Source organism: Eucyclogobius newberryi, unplaced genomic scaffold (assembly GCF_026437365.1).
Source record: "Eucyclogobius newberryi isolate DKJ021-1_F unplaced genomic scaffold, fEucNew1.0.hap1 SCAF_16, whole genome shotgun sequence".
NCBI classification, from domain to species: Eukaryota; Metazoa; Chordata; class Actinopteri; order Gobiiformes; family Gobiidae; genus Eucyclogobius; species Eucyclogobius newberryi.
In genome coordinates this window covers 22,046,718-22,071,798 of record NW_027315790.1, presented here as the reverse complement: position 1 = coordinate 22,071,798, position 25,081 = coordinate 22,046,718, and the positions used below count along the sequence as shown (strand labels likewise).

At 40.9% G+C, this 25,081-nt stretch overlaps 2 protein-coding genes across 2 annotated transcripts; both read right to left on the bottom strand.

Annotated features, from left to right (window-relative positions):
• Window positions 1–10,146: 10,146 nt before the first annotated feature.
• Window positions 10,147–14,461, bottom strand: LOC140361510 (kelch-like protein 10). Its single transcript, XM_072447222.1, has 5 exons — window positions 14,312–14,461; window positions 13,092–13,572; window positions 12,449–13,003; window positions 12,213–12,362; window positions 10,147–10,515 (listed from the first exon to the last, which is right to left on the bottom strand). Exons 1-5 carry the CDS (start codon window positions 14,437–14,439, stop codon window positions 10,147–10,149), a joined length of 1,683 nt encoding a protein of 560 aa, XP_072303323.1. The 5' UTR covers window positions 14,440–14,461.
• Window positions 14,462–21,634: 7,173 nt separating this feature from the next.
• LOC140361509 (kelch-like protein 10) lies at window positions 21,635–24,444 on the bottom strand. Its single transcript, XM_072447221.1, has 5 exons — window positions 24,295–24,444; window positions 23,118–23,598; window positions 22,475–23,029; window positions 22,239–22,388; window positions 21,635–22,003 (listed from the first exon to the last, which is right to left on the bottom strand). Exons 1-5 carry the CDS (start codon window positions 24,420–24,422, stop codon window positions 21,635–21,637), a joined length of 1,683 nt encoding a protein of 560 aa, XP_072303322.1. The 5' UTR covers window positions 24,423–24,444.
• Between the last annotated feature and the right edge of the window lie 637 nt (window positions 24,445–25,081).

The window sequence follows — 25,081 nt, the reverse complement described above, 5'->3', positions numbered from 1 at the left end:
CATTGTCTCTGAATGGACTTGATATGCATTGCACACGCTCACACAAGAACGCAGCTCCCCAAACACACATTTAGCCTGAGACGCCGTGATAGGTCTTTTAAGGAGCGTTTCACACCTCATCGCATTTCAATTAGTAGGTGGGACCCACACACACACACGCATAGGCTGACAGTCTGTCCGCTGGGTGACGGAGATTCATTTGGATTCTCATCTTCCTGCAGACGGTGCCCTTTCTCCTGCCGGTTCCTCTACTTATCTCTGCACCTGTATGTGCACCCGTCTTTCTCTCCACATAAGAGTGAGTGACAGTGGTTTGACCTCCGGAGCTGTCATGGGAAGCTGCAGTGCGAACGGCCTGAATAGAGCAGCTTGTCCCTGGGTATGAGTTTGTCGAGCTCCTGCAGGAGAAGAGGGAATTCTCCTGCCACTACTGCTGCTGCTTCACTAGACAACCAACAATATGAGAGCAGCAACAAGTGACAATACTATGTTCAATGGGAGTGATATAGTTTTGTGTGATGTTGTTGGGATAATACCACAATTTGACCAACAGAACAAGAATAGTTTGAGTTGTGTTGTTGTGGTGATAGCTCCTTGAGTAACTGATCTCGTCTGATCACGGAAGATAAGCAGGATTGAGCCGGGTTAGTGCTGAAATGGGAGAAAGCTGTAAATACTGTGCTTCACGGGGAAGCAGTGTTGGTGCAAACTGTCATGCACTAGTCCATCTTGCCCATGAATGTGGTTTGTGAGTGATTTGTAGAAATCGAAGGCCCGATGGCACAAACTGGGTCTAAATAGTAATTAGATTAGTAAAATAGTAAAGTGACTTTGAGCGTCTGGAAAAGTGCCACATTATCAATATTATAATTATATATATTGTTTTACACAATTTCTTCAGGCATGGGAGGAAGGGGATCATTGCATTTGGGGTTTCAACTCCAGTTGACCCAACACTTTCCAGTAATTGTAAGGTACTTTATTGTCCCAGTGTACGGAAATGTGTTCTTTGCATTTGAACCATGTTTCAAATCAAGCGGGCCTTCACATTTAATATCAATAAGATCCATAAACACTATATTTAATTCAAGTATGAGAAATTACATGAATGGACACCAATACCAACCAAATGCATGAAAATCCAGGTTGGATTTTGCTGGATTTTCTATTTTCTATTTTTTTTGGAAGTCTCCTCTGTAATTGTTTCAGCCTTGTGTGATATTTTTCCAATCACAGGAGCGAAAATTCCACCTTCCCCTTCTGCACTGGGACAGTACCATGAGTGACTGACATACAGGAGATCGGAGGAGGCAGAGGTCACACAGAGGTCACGCTGAGCTGTCGTACGGCCGCTGTGTAAGAGGCAAAGCGAGGGGAGGGAGAGATTAGCTATAAATTGGATCCGTCGATTTGAGGCCAGTTGTCTGTTCGTCACCCGTAAGACGCACTGCAGATCACACAGAAGAGGACAGGTGTATGGGACCAACAGGAAATGGATTCCGCTATTGTGCTATTCCGAGCCTGGAATCATCTTTGTCCTATTCATGGACTTCAGAGTGATGAAGCCATAGCATGTTGCCATAGCAATAAACAATTTAAAGCAAAATCTGATATCCTTTGAATGCTTAAAAGTCCTCAAAATGTCATCTAAAAACAGCAAGATGAAACTCAGGATTAGTAACCCACAATATCAAGTGCGGTAGAATATGACTGGTGTACACTGCAAACATTATGTGACTGTTTTAAATTTTAAAAGTATTAATTTGTTTATGCACTCATTTATTTTAAAGCATTTTTATTTTTCACATACAGCAGTTGGTCCCATTAACATGCACAGTTAATAATGTACCGTATTTGCCATGTGAATACTTTTTTACCCTCATTTTCTTCCCATCGCCAAACCAATTACATACTCAAAAAAGTATGTGTAAAAAAAAAAGAAATACTTTTTAATTTACATTTTGTTTTATTTTATTGCCATTGAGTTTAAGGCCTGAATGATGGCATAGGACATCCAGCATAAAATATAATCTAATTGACTTGATATGTGTAATGAACCAAAGAAAAGTTCATTGGCTGCAAACATAAAGTGAAGGCGGAAAACTGAGCTGGTTATTTTGTTTTTTTTCCTCATCAATCATTTTTGTTGAAAGCCATGATAAAGTTTCCCATTGACACAGGAGGTAAGTCACTTCATTCAGAGAAAAATAACCAACAAGCTACAAAGACAAACCGCAAAGACACCAGCCATGCCCGTCAATGTAATTTCTATTAAATTAGAATTGAAATTAACCACAAAAATTGAATTAAGAGTATGCTAGTTGGATTTTAGCCTCCCTGTCTCTCGTTCTGTGTCTTTCTTTCTTTCTTTCTCTCCACACTGATCACATCACATCTTTTACAGGACGCTGAGTGCTCCTCTACATTATTCCCTCATATGGTTGCAGTCAATGCAGACTTTCTCAAACCAGAATCCCATCTCCTAGACCTTGAGTCCAATGTTTCATGTGAACTCATCTTTTGTTGCTTCTCACACCCACACAGATTTATTGTTTTCCTGCTACAGTAAAAAAAAAAAAAAAAAACAGCCTTTATGATTTTTCTTCTGTAATCGCACTTTCTCTAATGTGTCTTTTATTGCAACACAGAAAACCCCTAAGGCAGTGTACACAGGTTTTCCACTATCTCCCATACTAGGGAATACACAATATAACCTCATGCATAGAGTTAAGAAGACCTCCAAAGTCAACAACTAAAAGTGCTAATTTCTTGTCATTTTTCAGTTCACACATAAAACAATAAATATACCCATGTATTTATGAGATAGAAACTGTATTTTTGTCTCAGCCAATGGCAAAGTATTTACAATACAGAGAAAGTACAACCAGAAACCATAAAAGAGACATGTCTAGGATTGTGTGTACCCTGTTGCTAGCTCCATTAAAGTTGTATAGCGCAAGGCTTTTAGGATCGCGACCAACATACGCAGAGCAAGTTTAGCTAATAATTTTTTCAGAAGCTTGGTGCTTTGTATATGTCAGGCAGGCCTCCCTAATGTGTCTGTGAGGAGGAGAGGGACAGACTGTTTGGGGGAGGTCCTTGCTACTTTCTCTAGCAAGAACACAAGCTGAACGTTATCAATCATCAATCAATATTACTCATGCATTTGATACACCTTCAGGTGCATCAAACCCATTTGAAATATTAGGGAAAACTGGAACTCCAAATTAGCTACAGTGTAATTTATACAGTGTAATGGTTAAATTATAAAGTGCCAGATTCTGGCAACCCAAAGATTCAAAGGCATGTGGTGTATCCAGCTAGATATGGATCTTCACTTCTTTTTCTGTCAATTATCTGTGGGAAATAACAGTAGTTTTATCAGTGTTAATTGTTAATCAATCAATGCTTATGCCATTTGTTTATTTATTTAATGTAACTTGTTTTGTCACTTTGGCATGAAGGAACAGTCAGGAGCAATAAAATATAAATTACTGGTTGTAAGGATAACTATTACTTTTACATTTTCAGTTAAATAGAGTTATTATATCATTTATATCACTGTCATATTTGTAGTTCTGCTGTTTGGTCAGTTTGTACTTGACCTTCCTTGTGTTATGTTTAGAGTGAATGCTATTGCAGTCCATTCATCCATGTTAAGGGGTGATTGCTTTTATTGTTTAATAAAAGTATTAACAAATACACTGTGGCCTTCCAGTGGTACAACATTCAACAAATAGATGATATGAACACAATTTGACTATTTTTCATAGCCAATATTGTATCAAGTAATTAAGTACACTAATGCATTAATAACTGGCTTTAGTCACTTTTTCCTGGAACAGTTTCATCACATCATCATTTTATAGCGTTACAACCTCATTTTACTTTAGCTGGCTGTGCCACATTAAAATGCATCAGAATACACGAAAAAGGTCTGACATTTTCTGAGGGAGTGCCCCCAGACCCCCCTGATGAATCATTTAAATTGCTAATGTGGCTGTGGACTCTTAACACCCACAAATACATTTGTAACACCATCTCTAAGAAGTGTGTTATATGTACAGGGAGTAGAAATGATGTCAGCGGAATACCAAGTTCAGTTGTGGAATTTGAGTCATCAATATTTGAGCTTGTGAGGTGCTGATAATATACTAACCAAGATGGCAAACAAATGGCCTAACGCAGATATGGGCAAATTACGGCAAAAAATTAGGGAAGACATGCAGTAAATGTCAGAGTCGGGATTTGAACTCACTGCGGCCGTTCATTTTACCTTTCGCCCGTAATGCCCACATTTCCCCAAGAGATAACGCACTTTGACCTTTTTGGTACCCTCTTCTTTCTCTGTTAAGCTTTTCTGTAAAAACATGCCAAAGTCACGTCGGGTGGATAAACAAATTTAACAGGAAAAAACGGGCTGCTGAAAAGAATCCAGGACAAAGTGAAAGAGGAAAACCCTGAGCAGGATGTTATTTTCCTTCACTGTATCATCCGTCAGGAATTACTGTGTAAGTCTATATTTCAGCTTAACCATTTCGTGGCTCTTGTTGAAAACTTGTGAACTTTATACGGGTTAGGGGACAGCATTGTCACATCATCCATCTGTTCCTGGCCCGGCCCCTCAGTAAAATTTTAGAACCCATTGTGGCCTTCGAATCAAAAAGTTTGCCCACCCCTGCCCTAGCGTTTTGGTGCACTTTGTTTGCGTCAAAGCAAGTTCCTAGTTTGTGAATTGTTCACTGACAAGGGCAATAAAACTGATCCTGATGATGTGGTGAGGGCCCCCTGGAGGCTTGGGCCCCTGCCGGGAAATATAGGTACGCCTGAAGCACTGAATTTTGTCATCCTCTGTCCTCCGCTGGTTGGCTGAGGTAAGGGTTGCTGTTTAGCTGTTAGCACTAGCCAATTGTCACTCCCTGAAGGTGTATGGGTGGTGGTATATATACATGTTGTCATTCCTAGTTTAAAGCTGAGGCTTTAGCTGCTGCCCTTAAGTCTGGGACCACATCCTCTATGGACTGAAAGAATAAGGAACAGCAAATGATTTTTTTTTATGAATCAATGAATGGACATTAATTATGCCTTGTAAAGAACCAATTGTGTATTTGAAATACACAATTGTGAAATATAGTATGTCAATATCACATATGAAGTGACAATTAATTTCCTGTTCTAGAGTATACTTTTATTTTGAAGAGCCACTTCCTGTTCAGCGCTTTGACATGAATTAGCTTGACATAGAAAAAAACGCGTAAAAGCAGGAGCAAAACAAGTTAACATGGAGCAAAATCAACATGGTTTTTGTATTTGCTGCCCCTCTGAAGAGGCACAAGGTACGTTTTACGTTGCATGAAAGCAAAATTGTTATAGTTTGTGTACAAAGGTCCATGTTTTATTTTTGTGCTTAACAGCTATAGTTACCATATACCACACAAGATTCGGGCCTGTGCCTATAGAGGCCACAAGTGCCACGGCACTCATGTAAACAATGCAAACATATAAATAATGCCAACACTGCGTGGTGTGCGTGTGTTTCAATCATTGTTTCAGTACTTAAGTCGACCTGTGCCCACTGGTGGTTCACGAGAAAAGAAAAAGAGAACAAAAAATCGTGTCAAGAAAATACATTGGCCGAGGTATCAGGTACAATCATGGTTTTAATGTTATTTATCGTCAACATTAGTATTTAGCATTCTACTATTCAGTTTGACTTGTCACAGTAACTAGTAGATCTTTGAAATAGTAATCAAATAACTTAAAATGCATAAGCACAATATTACATGAGTATGAATGATAGTGGGCAATAGCATTCCAAAGTCTTCGTTTTGCACAGAATGGTCATCCCAAGTTCAGGTTCTAAATATGCAATGGTATTTATTTATTTTTATCTTTATTATTTTTCCCCTCCATCCCTTGTTGGGAAATGGGATGTTTTGTCTATAGTTTTTGTTTATAAGAGATCTTCTATTGAGAGTGTTTTTCAAACTTCCTATAAGTTATCTGTTCTTTTTCTCTGTATCTACCTGCGTTGCAACAATGACATTTCCCCATGTGTGGACAATAAAGGATTATCTTATCTTATCTTATCTTAAATGATTATAAAGTTAGATGCTATCTAGTACGTACACTGGTAAATTGTTAGAGTTTTCATTGTTATTTGTGTTTGTGTTATTTCTATTTTCAGCCATCATTATTCTTATCTTCATTGTCTGAAGAGTCACCTCCAGCTGGAGGGAGAGGTAGGGGAAGAGGGGAGAGGGGGGTAGTTGCAGGGGCAGGGAAGGTGTGAACTCCTGAGACTGCCCGCCTATGTCTACTGCCTGCATGGTCGTCTACATCCTAGATGCAGTTTTGTTGCGTGGAACATCTTTGCAGTTGATGACGTCCCAGGACCTGGAGAACAGTGTGAAAACCGGCAAACCTTCTTTGACTCCACTGAATAAAACATTTTGAATAATCCAAAGTCGTATTTCTTATTACTTTCATAAAGGTTTACCCTGTCACTGTAAAGTGTATTGTTAAAGGTAATTTCCAGTAGTATACCCCAATCATCTACATGGCATAAACTTACAAATACAACTAAATATTTTACTATACTTGAAACTCAAAATATGCATTTTGTCTTGTGTCATGCCACAGACTCTGCGGTGGGTCGTGCCTCTGATGAACACAAAAGTTCAAGGCGCCTGGGATCATCCTCCTGAAGGCTTCTTCTTTGTGGAAGGCCAACACAACTCTCTACTCTCCTCAAAACGATAGGGTTCTGGAGCTCAGGAATCTAACTGTAAGTCTTGGCCTCCTTCAAAGCATACGCACACTTAAACTTTTTATCGTAGCAACAGTTGTGTTTGGGCTGTGTAAACTTTGGGGCTGTAGGCATAGCACTTTGTAGCATACATGAGTATGTGATTCTGAAAGCTCTCCAAATCCGGGCGGCAGTAGCTCAGTGGTAGAGTGCTCGTCTTCTGATCCAAAGGTCGGCGGTTCGACTCCCCGCTCAGTCAGAGCGGTCAGATCCACTGGCCCGCAGGTTGGCGGTGCGATCGCAGCTGCCTCATGTGAATACTGCCGTTGTGTCCTTGGGCAAGACACTTAACCCAACTTGCCCCCCAGTGTCTGCGTACATCTGGGGTGTGAATGTGTGTGTGAATGGGTGACTGGTTCCTTGATGTAAAGCGCTTTGAGTACCTTGACGGTAGAAAAGCGCTATATAAATGTGACCATTGACCATTTACCATTTACCAAATCAGAGGTAGTCCTCCGGAAAGTGGTGGAAACGGAGTGTAATCAGAGACTAAATATAATGTCTAACCTGGATAACGTACCTAAACGTCTTTTTCATGTCTTTTTCACATCATTTAGCCAGCGTCTATTCAAAATAATTGACGGAAGAGCTACAGAACCTGTCAAGACATGAAAGTTTAGCTGTAAACATTAATTAAAAACTTTAAAATTGAAGACAAACGCCCCAGACGCGCGTTCTCGACGCCCCAGACTCACGTCACTGCTTTGGACGCCTCAGTGTGGAGGCCCCTTAAGAAATACTGTGTCAACAACCTTGCTGTGTCCATGGCCTCTCCCGACTGCTCTCCCCTTCAGTGGCTTGTGGTCACACCAGCCAGTTGCCCATGAGTGGTCATTGGAGACATGATGTGGTACACTGTGCCACAATATCTGTAAAGTAAAGTCATTATTATATTGTGGATAATAATAGACACATTTATTATCCCCATATTGTACCTTTCAAGAGGAGCAACTCAGTTTCAAGCTGAAACTGAGTTGCTCCTCAGTTTCAGCTTGTTGACAGTAATGATGATGAGAAATGATACACCACATCTTTGACCCAAGGCATAAGTGGAGATTGAGCCTTCACTTTTGCAGCCTGAATGAAAAAAGATTCACCTTACAATTGCAATGATTCTACATCAAATAAAAAATAACCAAAAGGACAATAGGAAAGATGGAATAATTTACCTCTCTGAGCTTCCTCCCTAGATCTTTAGAGACATGCCAAAGATCCAAGGAATGTCTTCAATTCCCCACACAGAGGATCTAAAACAAACCCACAAACACATTTCTATGATTGTAATTTCTCCTATTGGTAATTATATTGCGTTGACTTATTAGCCATATTTGGTGGTGGAGGAAGGTGTTCCGTGTCCTTTGCCCGGTATGGGGCAAACGAGTCCGTAAAGGTTTAAGTAAAGAAAATAAACAAGCAGTCCTAAAACCTATTCCGACTTTAGCAAAGTAACATCCAACAGTAACATTAGGACTATACAGTGCATTCACATTTACTTTAAGACCGTTGCTAACCAATTGTTTAGCCAGTGTTTGTTTTTATCATTAGCTCATCAGATCATATATCGCGGTAAACCAACTAATACATGTATAAACAACATGTACTAAAGTTAAAAAGAAAACTAAATTACCTGTGCAATAACAAAGGTGCAAAAAGATGGGTGCGTACCTATTCTCCGGTACCTATGTTCCCCTTTTTCTATAAACGGGGGAACAATACTGGCATAGGATACTGGTTCAGGTTCCACATCCCCAATAATTGTTCATAAATGCATGGTTTTACAGCATAACATATAGCAGCATATAACCCTGACCTAAACCCTAACCCTTACTCAGGTCTCGGGGAACATAGGTACCGGGGAACATAGGGCTGACCTATGGCTGCACAATCCAATGTGCAGCCATCTCTCTTTTATCTGACGCCAGCGAGCAAAAGCAGTCCCTTTCACGTTTTCTCTTCCGTTGCTGTTCCAACATAATCTTTGACTTCTTCTATCCTTCGGCCATGACAAACTGGCAAAAATACTAACGTTAAAAGCAGCTTCTTGTGTCTGACTGTGCCTCGGGTAAAAGAGCTGACGGGGGAGCGCCGTAAAGCATGTTCTCACGTGACGGAGGGGGCGTTTTGGCAGTAACAAGGTTGTTTTTTCAGTAAGGAAACCCCCCTCACGGCATGCCCCTCATGCCCGAGGCATTATAATCATTTTTAGGTAAAAAGTTACACGGTATAACTATAATTGTTTTGTAATTGTATATAATATTTCATCAAGCTGACGTCACAGGTGTTTTGCCAAGGTGCAAGAGCGTGGCATTTAGTATTCATACATTGTCTTTTTGTGTTTCCCCAGCTCTTATGGTATATTTGCAAGATTTACTTTCAGTGAATCTTGCAAATACACCATAGGTTAAGTGTCAACCTTCATTCGGGGGGTATTCTACATGCCTACGGATAAAACTTCTGTAATGGAACACTGCCAGTTGTCATTAAGCATCCTGAACTTACATGTGCCCCTTTAACTAAACTATATTATCTATTTAAGAGTGGCGTTGTTGCAACGAATTAATATAAATAGATCACCCTCTTGCCAAAAAAGTTTGCGTTCTTTTGTGATTATTTCAAGATTTGTTACCCAGCATGTCATGTGCCAGTTTCTTTATTTGGTGAGGAGAAAAAGCATCGAGTTGAAAATAATAGTTCCAACAGTTCGGACTCTACTGTGTCAGTGATAGTATTTTAAGATAGATTAGATGCCCTTGAAACCTAAGAAAACCTGTCTCTGGCTATTACATAGTCACTATTGGATCTACCAGATTTGTCAATGAGATTCAATGATTGTCAGCGGATTAATTATTTACAGCAACCAAATAAATAATATCAATAAACAGTGTATTGATTTAAACGTCAATTTAAAGTACTTTTGAAGGTGACTTTGTCCGAAATCCCTGTCAGAGCTATAAAGTGAAAGACAAAAAAGGAAAGAGAGGAGTGAGATTTGGATGGGACAGACTGAAGTCATTCAAGCTTCTTTTCTTCAATAATCTCTGTTTGTCCAGATGCAGCTAGAGGAGAGAGAGGGAGAGAGAGAACGTCCAGTCCTCTAAATATTATGGAGCAGCAAAGAGCTAACAATAGTAAAGTAAAGGGAATACACTAGACTGATGAATGATATTTCAAATTGGCATTTTGTATTTCATTTAACTTACCTACCTCCTCTAATGTCCAATGCACAGCCGGCATTCTGGCATCCCAAACACTTTACTATTACTTTACTATTGCAAGCGTACTCATTCACTTGAGCATACTCAAGTGAATGAGTACGCGTGCATGTTTTTAGGGAAAGTTTAGTCCATGTCTGATATAAACTCATTTTCTGAGTCTGATGAATCAGATGATTCTTGCCAATAGGTGCAGGGTTCTAAATTTTCGGGCAGGTTATCTAATCTTGAGATGACGCAGCAACGCAGAGCACTTCTGCTAATCCTCATGTCACGGGCAATGCTCCAGATGTCCATCAGATGATTGTATGACTCCACTTTCTTGGTGGTGGTTTGGCCGTTAAATCCTCCCACAGCAAAGATACGGTTGTCCAGCACCCCGATGCCAAAGTTACTGCGTGTGGTGGCCATGGAGGCCACCTGTTGCCAGGAGTTTGTACTGGGACTGTAAGCTTCAACGGTGCGAAGGCGCGCAAATCCATCATAACCTCCAACCTACAGGAGAGATGTTCGTAAATTGGTAGTACGACGCAATTATCTAGTAGAATGGATCTAAATCTTTTCACACCCAATTATATTGGGCAAATTATAAAATGTGGTCTTGGCTATTTTGCAATAGTTTCACAAAAGTTCATATGAGACACATAGCCCTTATGTTAACCTATTAACCTGTTACCACCCACCTGTCCGCCGGCGAACATTTTCTATATCTCAAATATTCTCTTACATCATCACTTTTATTTCCGTGGTCAATACCAGCAAGCCATACAGCATTTTAAAGCTTATTTTCTCAACAAAACGAATATGTCATTGATTTACATTGAATGATATGCCCCAAGAAGCAATTGCCAATAGTTTGTGAGAAAGTCTCAACTTTTACAAACGCATGTCCTACCTGTTTGCTGTTTATGACGGACGAAACGGCTTTAATTCTGTACATCCTTGTACTCAGTCTGTCCGTAAGGAACCATTGAAAAACAATATCCACTTGTATTTTTCCTGAAGTTATCCGATTTCGAGATATTGTCAAGTAAACAAACTTTTCTTCGTTTCTCGCCGGACGAGAATGCGCTTGTCCGCCGCATTTCTCCGTCCATAACAAATGACCTGTTTGACTTATACAATAGTGTTTGACATCGATCTCTTCCTTAGACTGTTACCTACAGAATGAGACCATCCACGAATTTTTCTGTCACCGGGTTTGTTTGCTACAGCCTCCGGAGGAAAAAAATTCGGCGCTTCCGAAGCGCGCGTCCATCTTTGTTTTTAGCCCTTAGCTTCTGCTAACAGGCACGCAGGAGACTTTGAGTGACATATTATTCTAGCCAATCAGGAGACCTTTTTCCTGATAGGCGGGACAAAGGGTTTATTTACACAGAATTCTCCCTGTTCTCGTGCGTAAGGCTCCGGGAAGGCTGTAAAGAGCCAGATTTCTCGGCAGGATTTTGCGCATAACGTTTTCTGAGTTTATTAGCCTTTTGGACGTGCATTTTGTTAGATATATGTATTATTATACCAATACAAAAATAAAATAACATTTTTTTTTTTTTTTTTTTTTTTTAACCTCTATATGGGAAATTCATGGGTAAACTCATATTTACACATTTTCACATATTTTTTTTTAGCGGTTATAATTGCTATTAGTGGCCTACAAAACATCAACATGTATGTTTTATGATCATAGAGGTGCTAAAATTGTAATAAAACAGTTTGGCACAGTTGGCACATATTTGGATCACTTGTTCCGAATATACTTTTTGATACAAAAAGGTCAACAGCACCAAAATGCCTGTTCCTAGAGATCTGAAACTTTACACAGTTGTTGTCAACAAAATAAACATCATGTACAGTGAACAGCATATGCACACAATGAAGTATGTCATGCTCAGGACCATTACAAATTGACAATATTCAGGCGAGACTAAAAAAGGATGTTTTGTTTATGTTTGGGCCTCTGTAGTGTAAGTTCTGAAGCCCTGACAGTGTTCATGTGCACATCTGCAGAAACTAGAAGGCCTAAGCTGTCTAATGATGCATCACACTTGCATGTGGAACATAAGATCCTCTTTTAATAAGCAATGCCATTTGGGTATGTCCAACCATTGTGCACAGGGCGAAAATAGGTGGGTGGTAACAGGTTAAAACATGAAATTTCATACAATTAAATAAATCAATTTTGATAGCATACTTACCGCATAGATCTTGTTGGAGTAGGCAACAACAGCGACTCCACTGCGTCCGGAGACCATAGGAGCAATATATGACCACTGGTTAGTTTCTGCACAGTAGCATTCAGCTGTATTCAGGACATCATTCCCATTGAAGCCTCCACAAATGTAGATCTGCACAACACAGGAAGGTTATTAATGTGAACAAAACAAAATATATTTTGTGAAATAATTTATCTTATATCTTTCTCTCCATTTACCTTGCCATTAAGCGTGGCACAGCTAGCGTCACTCCTCTGCTTATTCATTTCTGCAATCATTGACCACTGGTTGGTTTGGGGGTTATAGACTTCGGCCGTGTTCAGTCGTATCTGCCCATTGTATCCGCCTATAGCGTAGATACAGCCGTTCAGCACAGCGACACTCACGTAGCAGCGCCGGTAGTACATGGGGGGCATTTCGTGCCAAGTGTTGGTGGTCAGGTCCAGGCGTCGCACAATGTTGAAATGTTCATTTCCGTCAAATCCTCCCACACTATAGACCGACCCATTGAAAAAGACAGAGCCATGGTAAGCCCTGGGCCTTTCGTCGATACATTTGAAATTAGCCCAGCGATTGACCTTAAAGTCATATGCCTCGATGGAGTTCGTTGGGTTTCTGTCACTCCAGCCTCCAATAGCCAATAGAAAGGCTCCAGGAAGTCGTGCGCGGTGTAGAGGGTTTTCATTATCTATGCAGTTGCTGTCATCCCTCACTAGAGCATGATTACGAACACGGTTCTGTACAAACTCAAGAGGCATCTGAGCAAAACGGACCTGAAAGACATTAAAGAATGTGCATGTTTCAAAGTTGCATTTAAATGTACATATGTGAAATTTGTCTAACTGTACTAGGGTAACACACCTTTGTCAACAGATGTGGAAATTCGGCTCTGCGTTGCACAAGGTCGTGGTCTGTCCAGTGCAGAATGGCTTCAAACACGGTTGTCTCATTTTTCACGTTTAGTTTGTCGTCCTCGATGAATACACTCAATTCATTTGCAGTCAGCAACTGCAACTCGTCACAGATCACTACCTCATCGAAATGTCTCAGGATGAATTGTTGAGCTAAGAGTCTTATTTTGGGTGAAACAACAACATTCGAGAACTTCCATATGCCGATGCAGTTTTCGGGGCACATACAGTCCTCCATGAATTGAAAGCAGATTTCAACAAGTTTCTTCAACAGCATCATGTCGGCAGCCATCATTACTTCCTGGAGGTTTTCCATGCTCACAGTGATGGATTTTGTGTAGATCCAGTCAAGCACTAGAGACATGACCTTAGGAGTGATTCCATGAAGTGTGAAGTCCTTTTCACCATTCCCCCAACGTTGAAACATGGATCTAAAAAAACAAAAAACATTTTATGAACTAGATTCATTCCGATTTTATTGTGTATATAGAAGAGAAACTATCCTCGTTTCTCATTTGTCATTTAGTGCATCAGTAAATCAGGAGTGCATTGACCACTAACTGACAGGATCAGAGCTTCTCAAAGATTGCATCTCTTGATGGAGTTTTCAGTTTTCATACATAAAAGGTAGCTCATGTACAGAACAATGTGCAGGTTCACCAGATGCAACAGGTCAACGAGATCATAATGTTGGTTCGACTGATGTATGATTGTAGATGCAGCTACCAAAGGCTGGTTTGATCCAATATACCTTTCAAAAACTTCAGCTACAGGATAGCCGTAACATTGCAGTTACAGCTATCCTGTACATTTAGATTTTTACTCTGCTTAGGCAGATTTTTGGTGTTCTTCACTTTTTTATTTTTCCTGAATCGAATCTGTATGACGGTATATTTTATTTCTATTATTTATTATTTTGAGAAAATGCTCTAGTTTAAGTGAAATTTGAGAAGTTTTTTTTTTTTTAACTCAGAGGTCATTTCAATGTATTGTAAATAAAATATAACAAGTTTCCATTGACAGGCAACCAATATTCTATGGCAGTTACTCCCCTCAGAATTCCCTTGGTTTGAATGGGAGCAGTTCTCTTTTCAGAATTCCAGTGTCAAGGGTCTAAAATCCCTTTTATACTAGAATGCCTAATGCAAATATTATGTTACTGTAATTTACCTGAAGTAAGGGCTGGCGCGACAAAGAATGACTTTGTGAACTGAGAACTCATCCTCCCCAAACTTGAGTAGAGCGTCACAAAATACATTTTGTTGCCGCAACTCTTCAAACACAGTTTGGTAACTCATCTTTAGGCCTGTGGAAATTCCGTGTGAATGCAGGAGACTTTGTTATTGGTGAAATTCCGTGTGAATGTAGGAGACTTTGTTATTGGTGAAATTCCATGTGAACGCAGGAGACTTTGTTATTGGTGTTGCTTTTAATGGCGGCTGGCAGCCAAATGCAAAGGTGCATTTACTGCCATCTACTGGATTATTCAACTGTAATTTTTTCAACAGGAGACTTGTTGTTGTTGTTATTGTGTTACTTTTAATCCTGGCAGTTGGCAGCCAACCAAAGGTTGGAGTAGGAGATGATATGAAGAATGTTTGTGTGATGATGAGTACATACAGCAAGCCATGATGATGTAAGCAATGCATGGCCATATCTAGCTTGTACTGTTGCCGTGACAATGATGTCACGACAACTGTAACAATTACTAGAATTCTAAAAGTACTACAAGGCACTACAACGTAGTACGAACTTTTAGGACGAAGAGCTAGTCTCCGGTCTGGAGAGACGGGAGATGGCGGAGGAGAGTGGATCGGTGGTCGAAGACGTTCTGGACGGCGTGGAGGAGCAGCCTTTTCTGGCTGCACGTGCCCGGAAACGTAAAAAGTCCCTTAGCTCGTCCGAGGGTTCTGGGAATGAGCAGCAGGATGAGGCTGAAGCAATTGATATCCGGAGTGAGAGCAGAGACTGTAAGGTGATCATAAAGCTTGCACAGGATAGTGCATCCTTTAAGGAGTGGAATTCAGTGGCATTGTCAAAGAGCCTAACTGTAGCTGTGGGATTGATCAAGAGTGCGAGTGTCCTTAGAGATGGCTCGCTGCTGGTCGTGTGCAAGGACGCGGCTCAGCAACGGAAGGCGATTGGAACTAAACGTCTGGGTGGAAATGACATTCTTGTGTCTGATGCTGAAAGAAACACGGTCAGAGGAGTTATCGTAGGTGTCCCTACGGCGACGTCTGTGGATGAAGTTAAGGAGAATTTGACTGGAGCTACGGTGGTGGACGCTAGGCGGTTGAAGGTGACCCGGTCTGGGGTAAGATGTGACAGCTTGTCGGTAATGGTAACACTTGAAGGGAGGTGCCTGCCTAGTAAGGTGTTCATTGGGTTCATGTGCCATGACGTTAGGCCATATGTTCCACCGCTCCTGCGTTGCTTTAAGTGCCAGCGCTTTGGGCATATTGCAGCGGTCTGTAGAGGGAGGCAAAGATGTGGTAAATGTGCAGGAGATCACGAGTATGGGAAGTGTGACGTGGGAGCAAAACTGAAGTGCTGTAACTGTGGGGAAGAACATAGCTCTGCCTATGGGGGATGCAGGTTTAGCAAAAGAGCTGCTGAGGTGCAGAAAATAAAGGTCTCTCAAGGTATATCCTATGCAGATGCAGTCAAGAAAGTTTCAAGTAACAAGTTTAGAGTAAATGCAGAGAGAGGAGCCAGCGCTGCTCCCAGCCAGGGCGAAATGAGAAAGGCCAGCGTGGCTCCCAAGAAGTGTGAAGGTTTCAAGAGTGGAGGTCCCAAGTGTGCAGGTTCCAGAATTAATGAGAATACCCTGGTTGTGGATAGAGAGGATTTTGTACTCTTTATGGTGGATGTTGTAAACTGTGCTGCTCAGACTCAAAGCAGAACTGAAAGGATCAGGATCATTGCTAAAGCTGCAGGGAGATTCCTTGGAACAAAGGAGCTTGATTGGGCAGATATAGAAAACAGGCTAAAGGCGCTAAATGGGAGTCGGAGTGATGGGGGTCTGCTTTTGGGGAGTCAGAGTGATCAGAGTGACGAGATGGGGGTGGGGGTGGTCTCCTGTCCTCGTCCAGTCTCGTAGACGCACGGCTACCAAGCAGCGACATCAGTGGAAATATTAAAGCCTATAGGATGAAGCCTAAAGAATAAAGCTGTACGGTGGAAGCACCGAACGTCAAAGAAGGAGAGGAAGATGAAGAAGAGTCTCCCTGGAATAAAGCCGGTCGGTCTCTGAAACAACAACTATTCTAGTCACAAAGACATATCATGACCTCATGGGCTTTGTAACACCAAAGCAATGGAAGGAGTTCTTTTACGGACTACGACAGTCTGAGGACTACGAAAAGTCTGAGGAATAAAGTCTGGCGGTAATGCAACAATTGGATGCCAACCGCCATAAAACAACAACAACAACAAAGCACTGGAAGTCAAGGCACTGGAAGAAGAACTTTTAGGACTACGACAAAGTCTAAGGAATAAAGTCTGGCGGTAATGCAACACTCGGATGTCAACCGCCATAAAACAACAACAACAACAACAATGTAGTAATACTACAACGTAGTACTAATAATTTTTAGTAATACTACAATGTAGTACTACAAATACTGCAAATACTACAAGTACTAGAATAACTAGAATCCTAAAGAATACTACAAAACTTAAAAGTCCTGAAAAAATACTCACAAACTACTACAAAGCTTAAAAGATCCGCTAACACCCTGACCTGGAAAACCACAAACCTTGCTGGAGTGTAACTGAAATTCCGCCATTCAAAACAAAAGGAAAAATTGCAACTTTGACGACAAATTCTGAAAAAAAGACAAAACCGAAATACGGAAAGTAATAGCAAGTATCACAAGAAATATCTACAAAAAAATTCTTGGACAAAAAGAGTGACTGCGTAATGCATGGTCATATCCTGCACAGTTGTCGTGACAATTAACGACACACCTTTGACGGTGATTTCACTAATAACGATGTCGTCACTCTGAGAAAAGGGGAAAATGGCAACTTTGGCCCACAACTTTGAATGACAAAACTGAGACAAGCGATATGTGGTGGAAAACGGGTTGGTATAAAAATAAAACAGAACTAGAACAGAACTAGTTGTGCAGCGTGCGCATGGCCATATCCTATACAGTTGCCATGTGACAATAACATACAAGTTCTAGAACTATGTTACAAGTTCTAGAGCGTAGCGTTGTTCTAGAGTCTAGAACAACAAAGTAGTTCTACAACTTGTAACATATTTCTCGAACTACTTAGTTTGCTGTTGGAGTCAGCATAGCTGTTTTCTCTTTTTTTTTTTTTTACGGTACAGCGTAAAACACATAATACAACTACAGTGGGTGGCGCTAAAGGCACCTTTTCACTTTCTCAACATCAAAGATTTTTTTTTAGTCCCGGCCAGCTAAAGTCTAAGGAATAAAGTCTGGCGGTAATGTAACACTTGGATACCAGCCGCCATAAAACACCAAAGAAGTAGAAGAAGAACAATAGAGTCTATAGAATAAAGTCTGGTGGTAATGTAACACTTGGATACCACCCGCCATAAAACATAAGACAACACAACAACAATTCAACATTTTCACGGCCGCATGGTTCAAGATAGTTATGTTCAGTGTGATGTGGCGAATAAGTGTGCCAAATTTCAACTATTTGACAAAGTAAATTTTTTTCATCCCATTCAAAATGCCTATAAACCAAAACGCATATGCTATGGCAATATTTGTTAGGTTGCCACGATAACATGCCTGCAGCTAGAGGTATGCCGTCATTGCCTTTTTTGTTTAGAATGGCTAGAAGGATGTCAGAGTAAATTTTTTCCAACCATTCAAAATTTAAGTCAATTTGGCTCCCTCCTTTTCTCTCTTTTTCTTCTTTTTTCCCCCACGGTATAGCGTAAAACATATACGGTACCATTACAGTTTTTCACAGTTGCTAACACCCAAAAAGCAAAAATTTGGCACAATTTGCACAACCTTCACTTCATGTACCAATCGCTCGCCCCAAGTTGGCACTACTTCACACTCCCTTTTCTGCATTAGAGTCTGACTTTCCTTCTTTACACTCTGATGTCAATTAGAAATCACCTTCTGTTAAAACACTACATACAATTTTCGGTTGTTGCACTCAGTTCTCAAGTAAAATCTCAAAGCATCAACCTATAACACACAAATATTCAAAACACTACACACAATATTCAGTCGTTGAACACACTTCTGTCAGGTTTAGCATAGTGTGTGAGGTCTTCAGATCTGTGTGTTCAGTTTGATAAAAGCCGTTATTGTTTTGAGAAACGGATGTTAACAATTGTGAAAAACTGTAAGACGTACAATTAAAGTAGGTGGTGGTAAATGCACCTTTTCAGTTGGCTGCCAACCACCATTTCATCCATCCATCCTTCCATTTTCTGCCGCTTATCCGGGGCCGGGTCGCGGGGGCAGCAGTCCCAATTCAATTTATTTTTGTAACGCCCAAAATGACAACAACGGGTGACAGTGAAAAACGGATTAAGCAATGTCCGTGGGGGCAAGAAACGTTGTCCCAGAGTCCTCTGTCCTTAGACCCTCCTTTTCGGCCAAGAAAAACTACAAAAAACCTCCTTGGGAAAAAGTAGAAACCTGGAGCAGTTCCAGAGTAAAAGGGGATCTGACTCTCACAGACGGATAAACGGACGCAAGGGAGACAGTGGCGCTGGACCCACTCAGGACGAGAACCAGTTCTTCAGGACGAGAACCAGTTCTTCAGGAGGATAACTAGTTCTTCAGGCGTAGAACCAGATCTTACAGGCAAAGTTGGCTGCTTTTCCATGAGTTTCAGCAAGAAACTTACGGGCCGAAGCGCGCGAGCACCACCTGTGTAACACATGCTGTCAAAGGAGAGAGGAGAGAGTCAAAGCAAGAGGCAGGAGGAGGAGAGGAGAGAGTTGAGGCAATAAGCAGGAGGAGGAGAGAGGAGAGAGTCGAGGCAAGAAGCAGGAGGAGGAGAGAGGAGAGAAAGTCGAGGCAATTAGCAGGAGGAGAGGAGAGAGTCGAGGCAAGAAGCAGGAGGAGAGAAAGTCGAAGCAATAAGCAGGAGGAGAGAAGAGAAGAGAGAAAAGTCGAGGCAAGAAGCAGGAGGAGAGAGGAAGTTCTGGTTAAGCCTAACCTAACATTTAGCGTAGTTGTGGCCAATATATTTTATTCAAAATACCCAAAATACTCGCTGTATTAAATTGTCTAGTTAAATAGCAGATTTTCTCTCCCTTTTTATATTTTACCTTTGTATATAATAAACAATATTAGGCTTTTAATGAAAGCCTACATTGTGTTTCTATAGCCTAATTATATTTAAACAAAAAAAAAACTGTCCAATACAACAATAAAAATAATACCAAATTATTCAATAATTTAGATCTATAGGTAGATCTTCGGGCTTGGCTGAATATGTAGCTCATGAGCCGAAACCGTGTGGGCACCCCTGGTCTACATCAAATGATTGGACTTAATTCAAATAGAGATTAGGTTTAGAACGTGTCACGGCTTTGGCTTCTTGCACAATATGCACTTCCTCCTCCGTCCCTCCGCACGCGCTTCTATCCTGGTTCCCTTGGTGCTCATCTCCCTCAGTTTCAAACTTGCTCCGCGTCTGACCGCTTATTTGGCGAAATAAAGCATTAAGCGTAATTACGCAGTCCCTCAATATCTTCAAGAGCTAATTCTTCTTCGTGGAAGGCCAACACCACTCTCTATTCTCAAAACGATAGGGTTCTGGAGCTCAGGAATCTAACTGTAAGTCTTGGCCTCCTTCAAAGCATGTTAAGATCCCGATGGCAAAGACCCAAAAGCAGTCCAAAGGCAAATAAGAATTTATTAAACAAAAGTTCAAAATCAAAAGGCAGGCACAAAGGCTCAAAATGTCCAAATGATCCAAAATTCCAATAAGGCAGGTATACAAGGCAGGAGCAGAGCAGGGCAGGAGTTACAAGCAGGACAGACATCAAGTGACGAACAGACACAGAACAAAGGGGAGACTGAACTTAAATACACACAGAGAAGCAGGTGATTGGTGGGAAACAAACAAGTGGCAGGAGAAACGTAACGAGAAGACTGACAGCAGGTGTGGTGGGAGGTGACTGAGAAATCCAGGAAGTAGCAGACGGCAGGTGAGGGGCGGAGACACAGAAACAAACATGGGAGCACATGACAAACACAAGGGGCACATGGGAAATAGTCTCTGCAGAGCGGATACTAACAAAGCATACACACACATACACTTAAACTTTTTATTGTAGCAAGTTGTGTTTGGGCTGTGTAAACTTTGGGGCTGTAGGCACTTTGATGGAAACGGAGTGTTTATTTCAGAGACAAAATATGTCTAACCTGGATAATGTACCTAAACGTCTTTTTCACATCTTTTAGCCAGCGTCTATTCAAAATAATTGACGGAAGAGCTACAGAACCTGTCAAGACATGAAAGTTTAGCTGTGAACATTAATTCAAACTTAGTGTTTCCCCAGCTCTTATGGTGTATTTGCAAGATTTACTGTCAGTGAATCTAAAAATCCTGTTAAGTGTCAACCTTCATTCAGGGGGTATTCTACATGCCTACAGATAAAACTTATGTAAGCATCCTGAACTTAGATGTGCCCCTTTAACTAAACTATATTATCTATTTAAGAGTGGCGTTGTTGCAACGAATTAATATAAATAGATCATCCTCTTGCCAAAAAAGTGTGCGTTCTTTTGTGATTATTTCAAGATTTGTTACCCAGCATGTCATGTGCCAGTTTCTTTATTTGGTGAGGAGAAAAAGCATCGAGTTGAAAATAATAGTTCCAACAGTTCGGACTCTACTGTGTCAGTGATAGTATTTTAAGATAGATTAGATGCCCTTGAAACCTAAGAAAACTGGTTTAAGACCTGTCTCTGGCTATTACATAGTCACTATTGGATCTACCAGATTTGTCAATGAGATTCAATGATTGTCAGCGGATTAATTACTTACAGCAACCAAATAAATAATATCAATAAACAGTGTATTGATTTAAACGTCAATTTAAAGTACTTTTGAAGGTGACTTTGTCCGAAATCCCTGTCAGAGATATAAAGTGAAAGACAAAAAAGGAAAGAGAGGAGTGAGATTTGGATGGGACAGACTGAAGTCATTCAAGCTTCTTTTCTTCAATAATCTCTGTTTGTCCAGATGCAGCTAGAGGAGAGAGAGGGAGAGAGAGAACGTCCAGTCCTCTAAATATTATGGAGCAGCAAAGAGCTAACAATAGTAAAGTAAAGGGAATACACTAGACTGATGAATGATATTTCTAATTGGCATTTTGTATTTCATTTAACTTACCTACCTCCTCTAATGTCCAATGCACAGCCGGCATTCTGGCATCCCAAACACTTTACTATTACTTTACTATTGCAAGCGTACTCATTCACTTGAGCATACTCAAGTGAATGAGTACGCGTGCATGTTTTTAGGGAAAGTTTAGTCCATGTCTGATATAAACTCATTTTCTGAGTCTGATGAATCAGATGATTCTTGCCAATAGGTGCAGGGTTCTAAATTTTCGGGCAGGTTATCTAATCTTGAGATGACGCAGCAACGCAGAGCACTTCTGCTAATCCTCATGTCACGGGCAATGCTCCAGATGTCCATCAGATGATTGTATGACTCCACTTTCTTGGTGGTGGTTTGGCCGTTAAATCCTCCCACAGCAAAGATACGGTCGTCCAGCACCCCGATGCCAAAGTTACTGCGTGTGGTGGCCATGGAGGCCACCTGCTGCCAGGAGTTTGTACTGGGACTGTAAGCTTCAACGCTGCTAAGGCGCGAAACTCCATCATAACCTCCAACCTACAGGAGAGATGTTCGTAAATTGGTAGTACAATGCAATTATCCAGTAGAATGGATCTAAATCTTTTCACACCCAATTATATTGGGCAAATTATAAAATGTGGTCTTGGCTATGTTGCAATAGTTTCACAAAAGTCCATGTGAGACACATAGCCCTTATAAATAAAACATGTGAACCTATTAAAAAATGAAATGTCATACAATTAAAATAAATCAATTTTGATAGCATACTTACCGCATAGATCTTGTTGGAGTAGGCAACAACAGCGACTCCACTGCGTCCGGAGACCATAGGAGCAATATATGACCACTGGTTAGTTTTTGCACAGTAGCATTCAGCTGTATTTAGGACCTCATTCCCAGTGAAGCCTCCACAAATGTAGATCTGCACAACACAGGAAGGTTATTAATGTGAACAAAACAAAATATATTTTGTGAAATAATTTATCTTATATCTTTCTCTCCATTTACCTTGCCATTAAGCGTGGCACAGCTAGCGTCACTCCTCTGCTTATTCATTTGTGCAATCATTGACCACTGGTTGGTTTGGGGGTTATAGACTTCGGCCGTGTTCAGTCGTATCTGCCCATTGTATCCGCCTATAGCGTAGATACAGCCGTTCAGCTCAGCGACACTCACGTAGCAGCGCCGGTAGTACATGGGGGGCATTTCGTGCCAAGTGTTGGTGGTCAGGTCCAGGCGTCGCACAATGTTGAAATGTTCATTTCCGTCAAATCCTCCCACACTATAGACCGACCCATTGAAAAAGACAGAGCCATGGTAAGCCCTGGGCCTTTCGTCGATACATTTGAAATTAGCCCAGCGATTGACCTTAAAGTCATATGCCTCGATGGAGTTCGTTGGGTTACTGTCACTCCAGCCTCCAATAGCCAATAGAAAGGCTCCAGGAAGTCGTGCGCGGTGTAGAGGGTTTTCATTATCTATGCAGTTGCTGTCATCCCTCACTAGAGCATGATTACGAACACGGTTCTGTACAAACTCAAGAGGCATCTGAGCAAAACGGACCTGAAAGACATTAAAGAATGTGCATGTTTCAAAGTTGCATTTAAATGTACATATGTGAAATTTGTCCAACTGTACTAGGGTAACACACCTTTGTCAACAGATGTGGAAATTCGGCTCTGCGTTGCACAAGGTCGTGGTCTGTCCAGTGCAGAATGGCTTCAAACACGGTTGTCTCATTTTTCACGTTTAGTTTGTCGTCCTCGATGAATACACTCAATTCATTTGCAGTCAGCAACTGCAACTCGTCACAGATCACTACCTCATCGAAATGTCTCAGGATGAATTGTTGAGCTAAGAGTCTTATTTTGGGTGAAACAACAACATTCGAGAACTTCCATATGCCGATGCAGTTTTCGGGGCACATACAGTCCTCCATGAATTGAAAGCAGATTTCAACAAGTTTCTCCAACAGCATCATGTCGGCAGCCATCATTACTTCCTGGAGGTTTTCCATGCTCACAGTGATGGATTTTGTGTAGATCCAGTCAAGCACTAGAGACATGACCTTAGGAGTGATTCCATGAAGTGTGAAGTCCTTTTCACCATTCCCCCAACGTTGAAACATGGATCTAAAAAAACAAAAAACATTTTATGAACTAGATTCATTCCGATTTTATTGTGTATATAGAAGAGAAACTATCCTCGTTTCTCATTTGTCATTTAGTGCATCAGTAAATCAGGAGTGCATTGACCACTAACTGACAGGATCAGAGCTTCTCAAAGATTGCATCTCTTGATGGAGTTTTCAGTCTTCATACATAAAAGGTAGCTCATGTACAGAACAATGTGCAGGTTCACCAGATGCAACAGGTCAACGAGATCATAATGTTGGTTCGACTGATGTATGATTGTAGATGCAGCTACCAAAGGCTGGTTTGATCCAATATACCTTTCAAAAACTTCTATCGCATTTTCTCACAATACAGTTACAGCTATCCTGAACATTTAAATTTTTACTCTGCTTAGGTAGATTTTTCCTGAATCGAATCTATGACTGTATATTTTATTTCTATTATTCATTATTTTGAGAAAATGCTCTAGTTTAAGTGAAATTTTAAGTTTTTTTAGAGGTCATTTCAATGTATTGTAAATAAAATGTAACACGTTTCCATTGACAGGCAACCAACATTCTATGGCAGTTACTCCCCTCAGAATTCCCTTGGTTTGAATGGGAGCAGTTCTATTTTCAGAATTCCAGTGTAAAGGGTCTAAAATCCCTTTTATACTTGAATGCCTAATGCAAATATTATGTTACTGTAATTTACCTGAAGTAAGGGCTGGCGCGACAAAGAATGACTTTGTGAACTGAGAACTCATCCTCCCCAAACTTGAGTAGAGCGTCACAAAATACATTTTGTTGCCGCAACTCTTCAAACACAGTTTGGTAACTCATCTTTAGGCCTGTGGAAATTCCGTGTGAATGCAGGAGACTTTGTTATTGGTGAAATTCCGTGTGAATGCAGGAGACTTTGTTATTGGTGAAATTCCGTGTGAATGCAGGAGACTTTGTTATTGGTGAAATTCCGGGGGAATGCAGGAGACTTCGTTATTGGTGAAATTCCGGGGGAATGCAGGAGACTTTGTTATTGGTGAAATTCCGTGTGAATGCAGGAGACTTTGTTATTGGTGAAATTCCGGGGGAATGCAGGAGACTTTGTTATTGGTGAAATTCCGGGGGAATGCAGGAGACTTTGTTATTGGTGAAATTCCGTGTGAATGCAGGAGACTTTGTTATTGGTGAAATTCCGTGTGAATGCAGGAGACTTTGTTATTGGTGAAATTCCATGTGAATGCAGGAGACTTTGTTATTGGTGAAATTCCGTGTGAATGCAGGAGACTTTGTTATTGGTGAAATTCCGTGTGAATGCAGGAGACTTTGTTATTGGTGAAATTCCGGGGGAATGCAGGAGACTTTGTTATTGGTGAAATTCCGGGGGAATGCAGGAGACTTTGTTATTGGTGAAATTCCATGTGAATGCAGGAGACTTTGTTATTGGTGAAATTCCGTGTGAATGCAGGAGACTTTGTTATTGGTGAAATTCCGTGTGAATG

What these genes read in the sequence shown, in the direction of transcription:
- LOC140361510 (XM_072447222.1), bottom strand. Translation starts at nt 14,439, where the DNA reads ATGAGTTACCAAACTGTGTTTGAAGAGTTGCGGCAACAAAATGTATTT. An exon ending in CGCGCCAGCCCTTACTTCAG is followed by an intron (nt 13,573 to 14,311) that starts GTAAATTACAGT and finishes TTGTTTTTTTAG; the next exon opens with ATCCATGTTTCAACGTTGGG. An exon ending in TTCCACATCTGTTGACAAAG is followed by an intron (nt 13,004 to 13,091) that starts GTGTGTTACCCT and finishes AATGTCTTTCAG; the next exon opens with GTCCGTTTTGCTCAGATGCC.
- LOC140361509 (XM_072447221.1), bottom strand. Translation starts at nt 24,422, where the DNA reads ATGAGTTACCAAACTGTGTTTGAAGAGTTGCGGCAACAAAATGTATTT. An exon ending in CGCGCCAGCCCTTACTTCAG is followed by an intron (nt 23,599 to 24,294) that starts GTAAATTACAGT and finishes TTGTTTTTTTAG; the next exon opens with ATCCATGTTTCAACGTTGGG. An exon ending in GTGCCACGCTTAATGGCAAG is followed by an intron (nt 22,389 to 22,474) that starts GTAAATGGAGAG and finishes TGTGTTGTGCAG; the next exon opens with ATCTACATTTGTGGAGGCTT.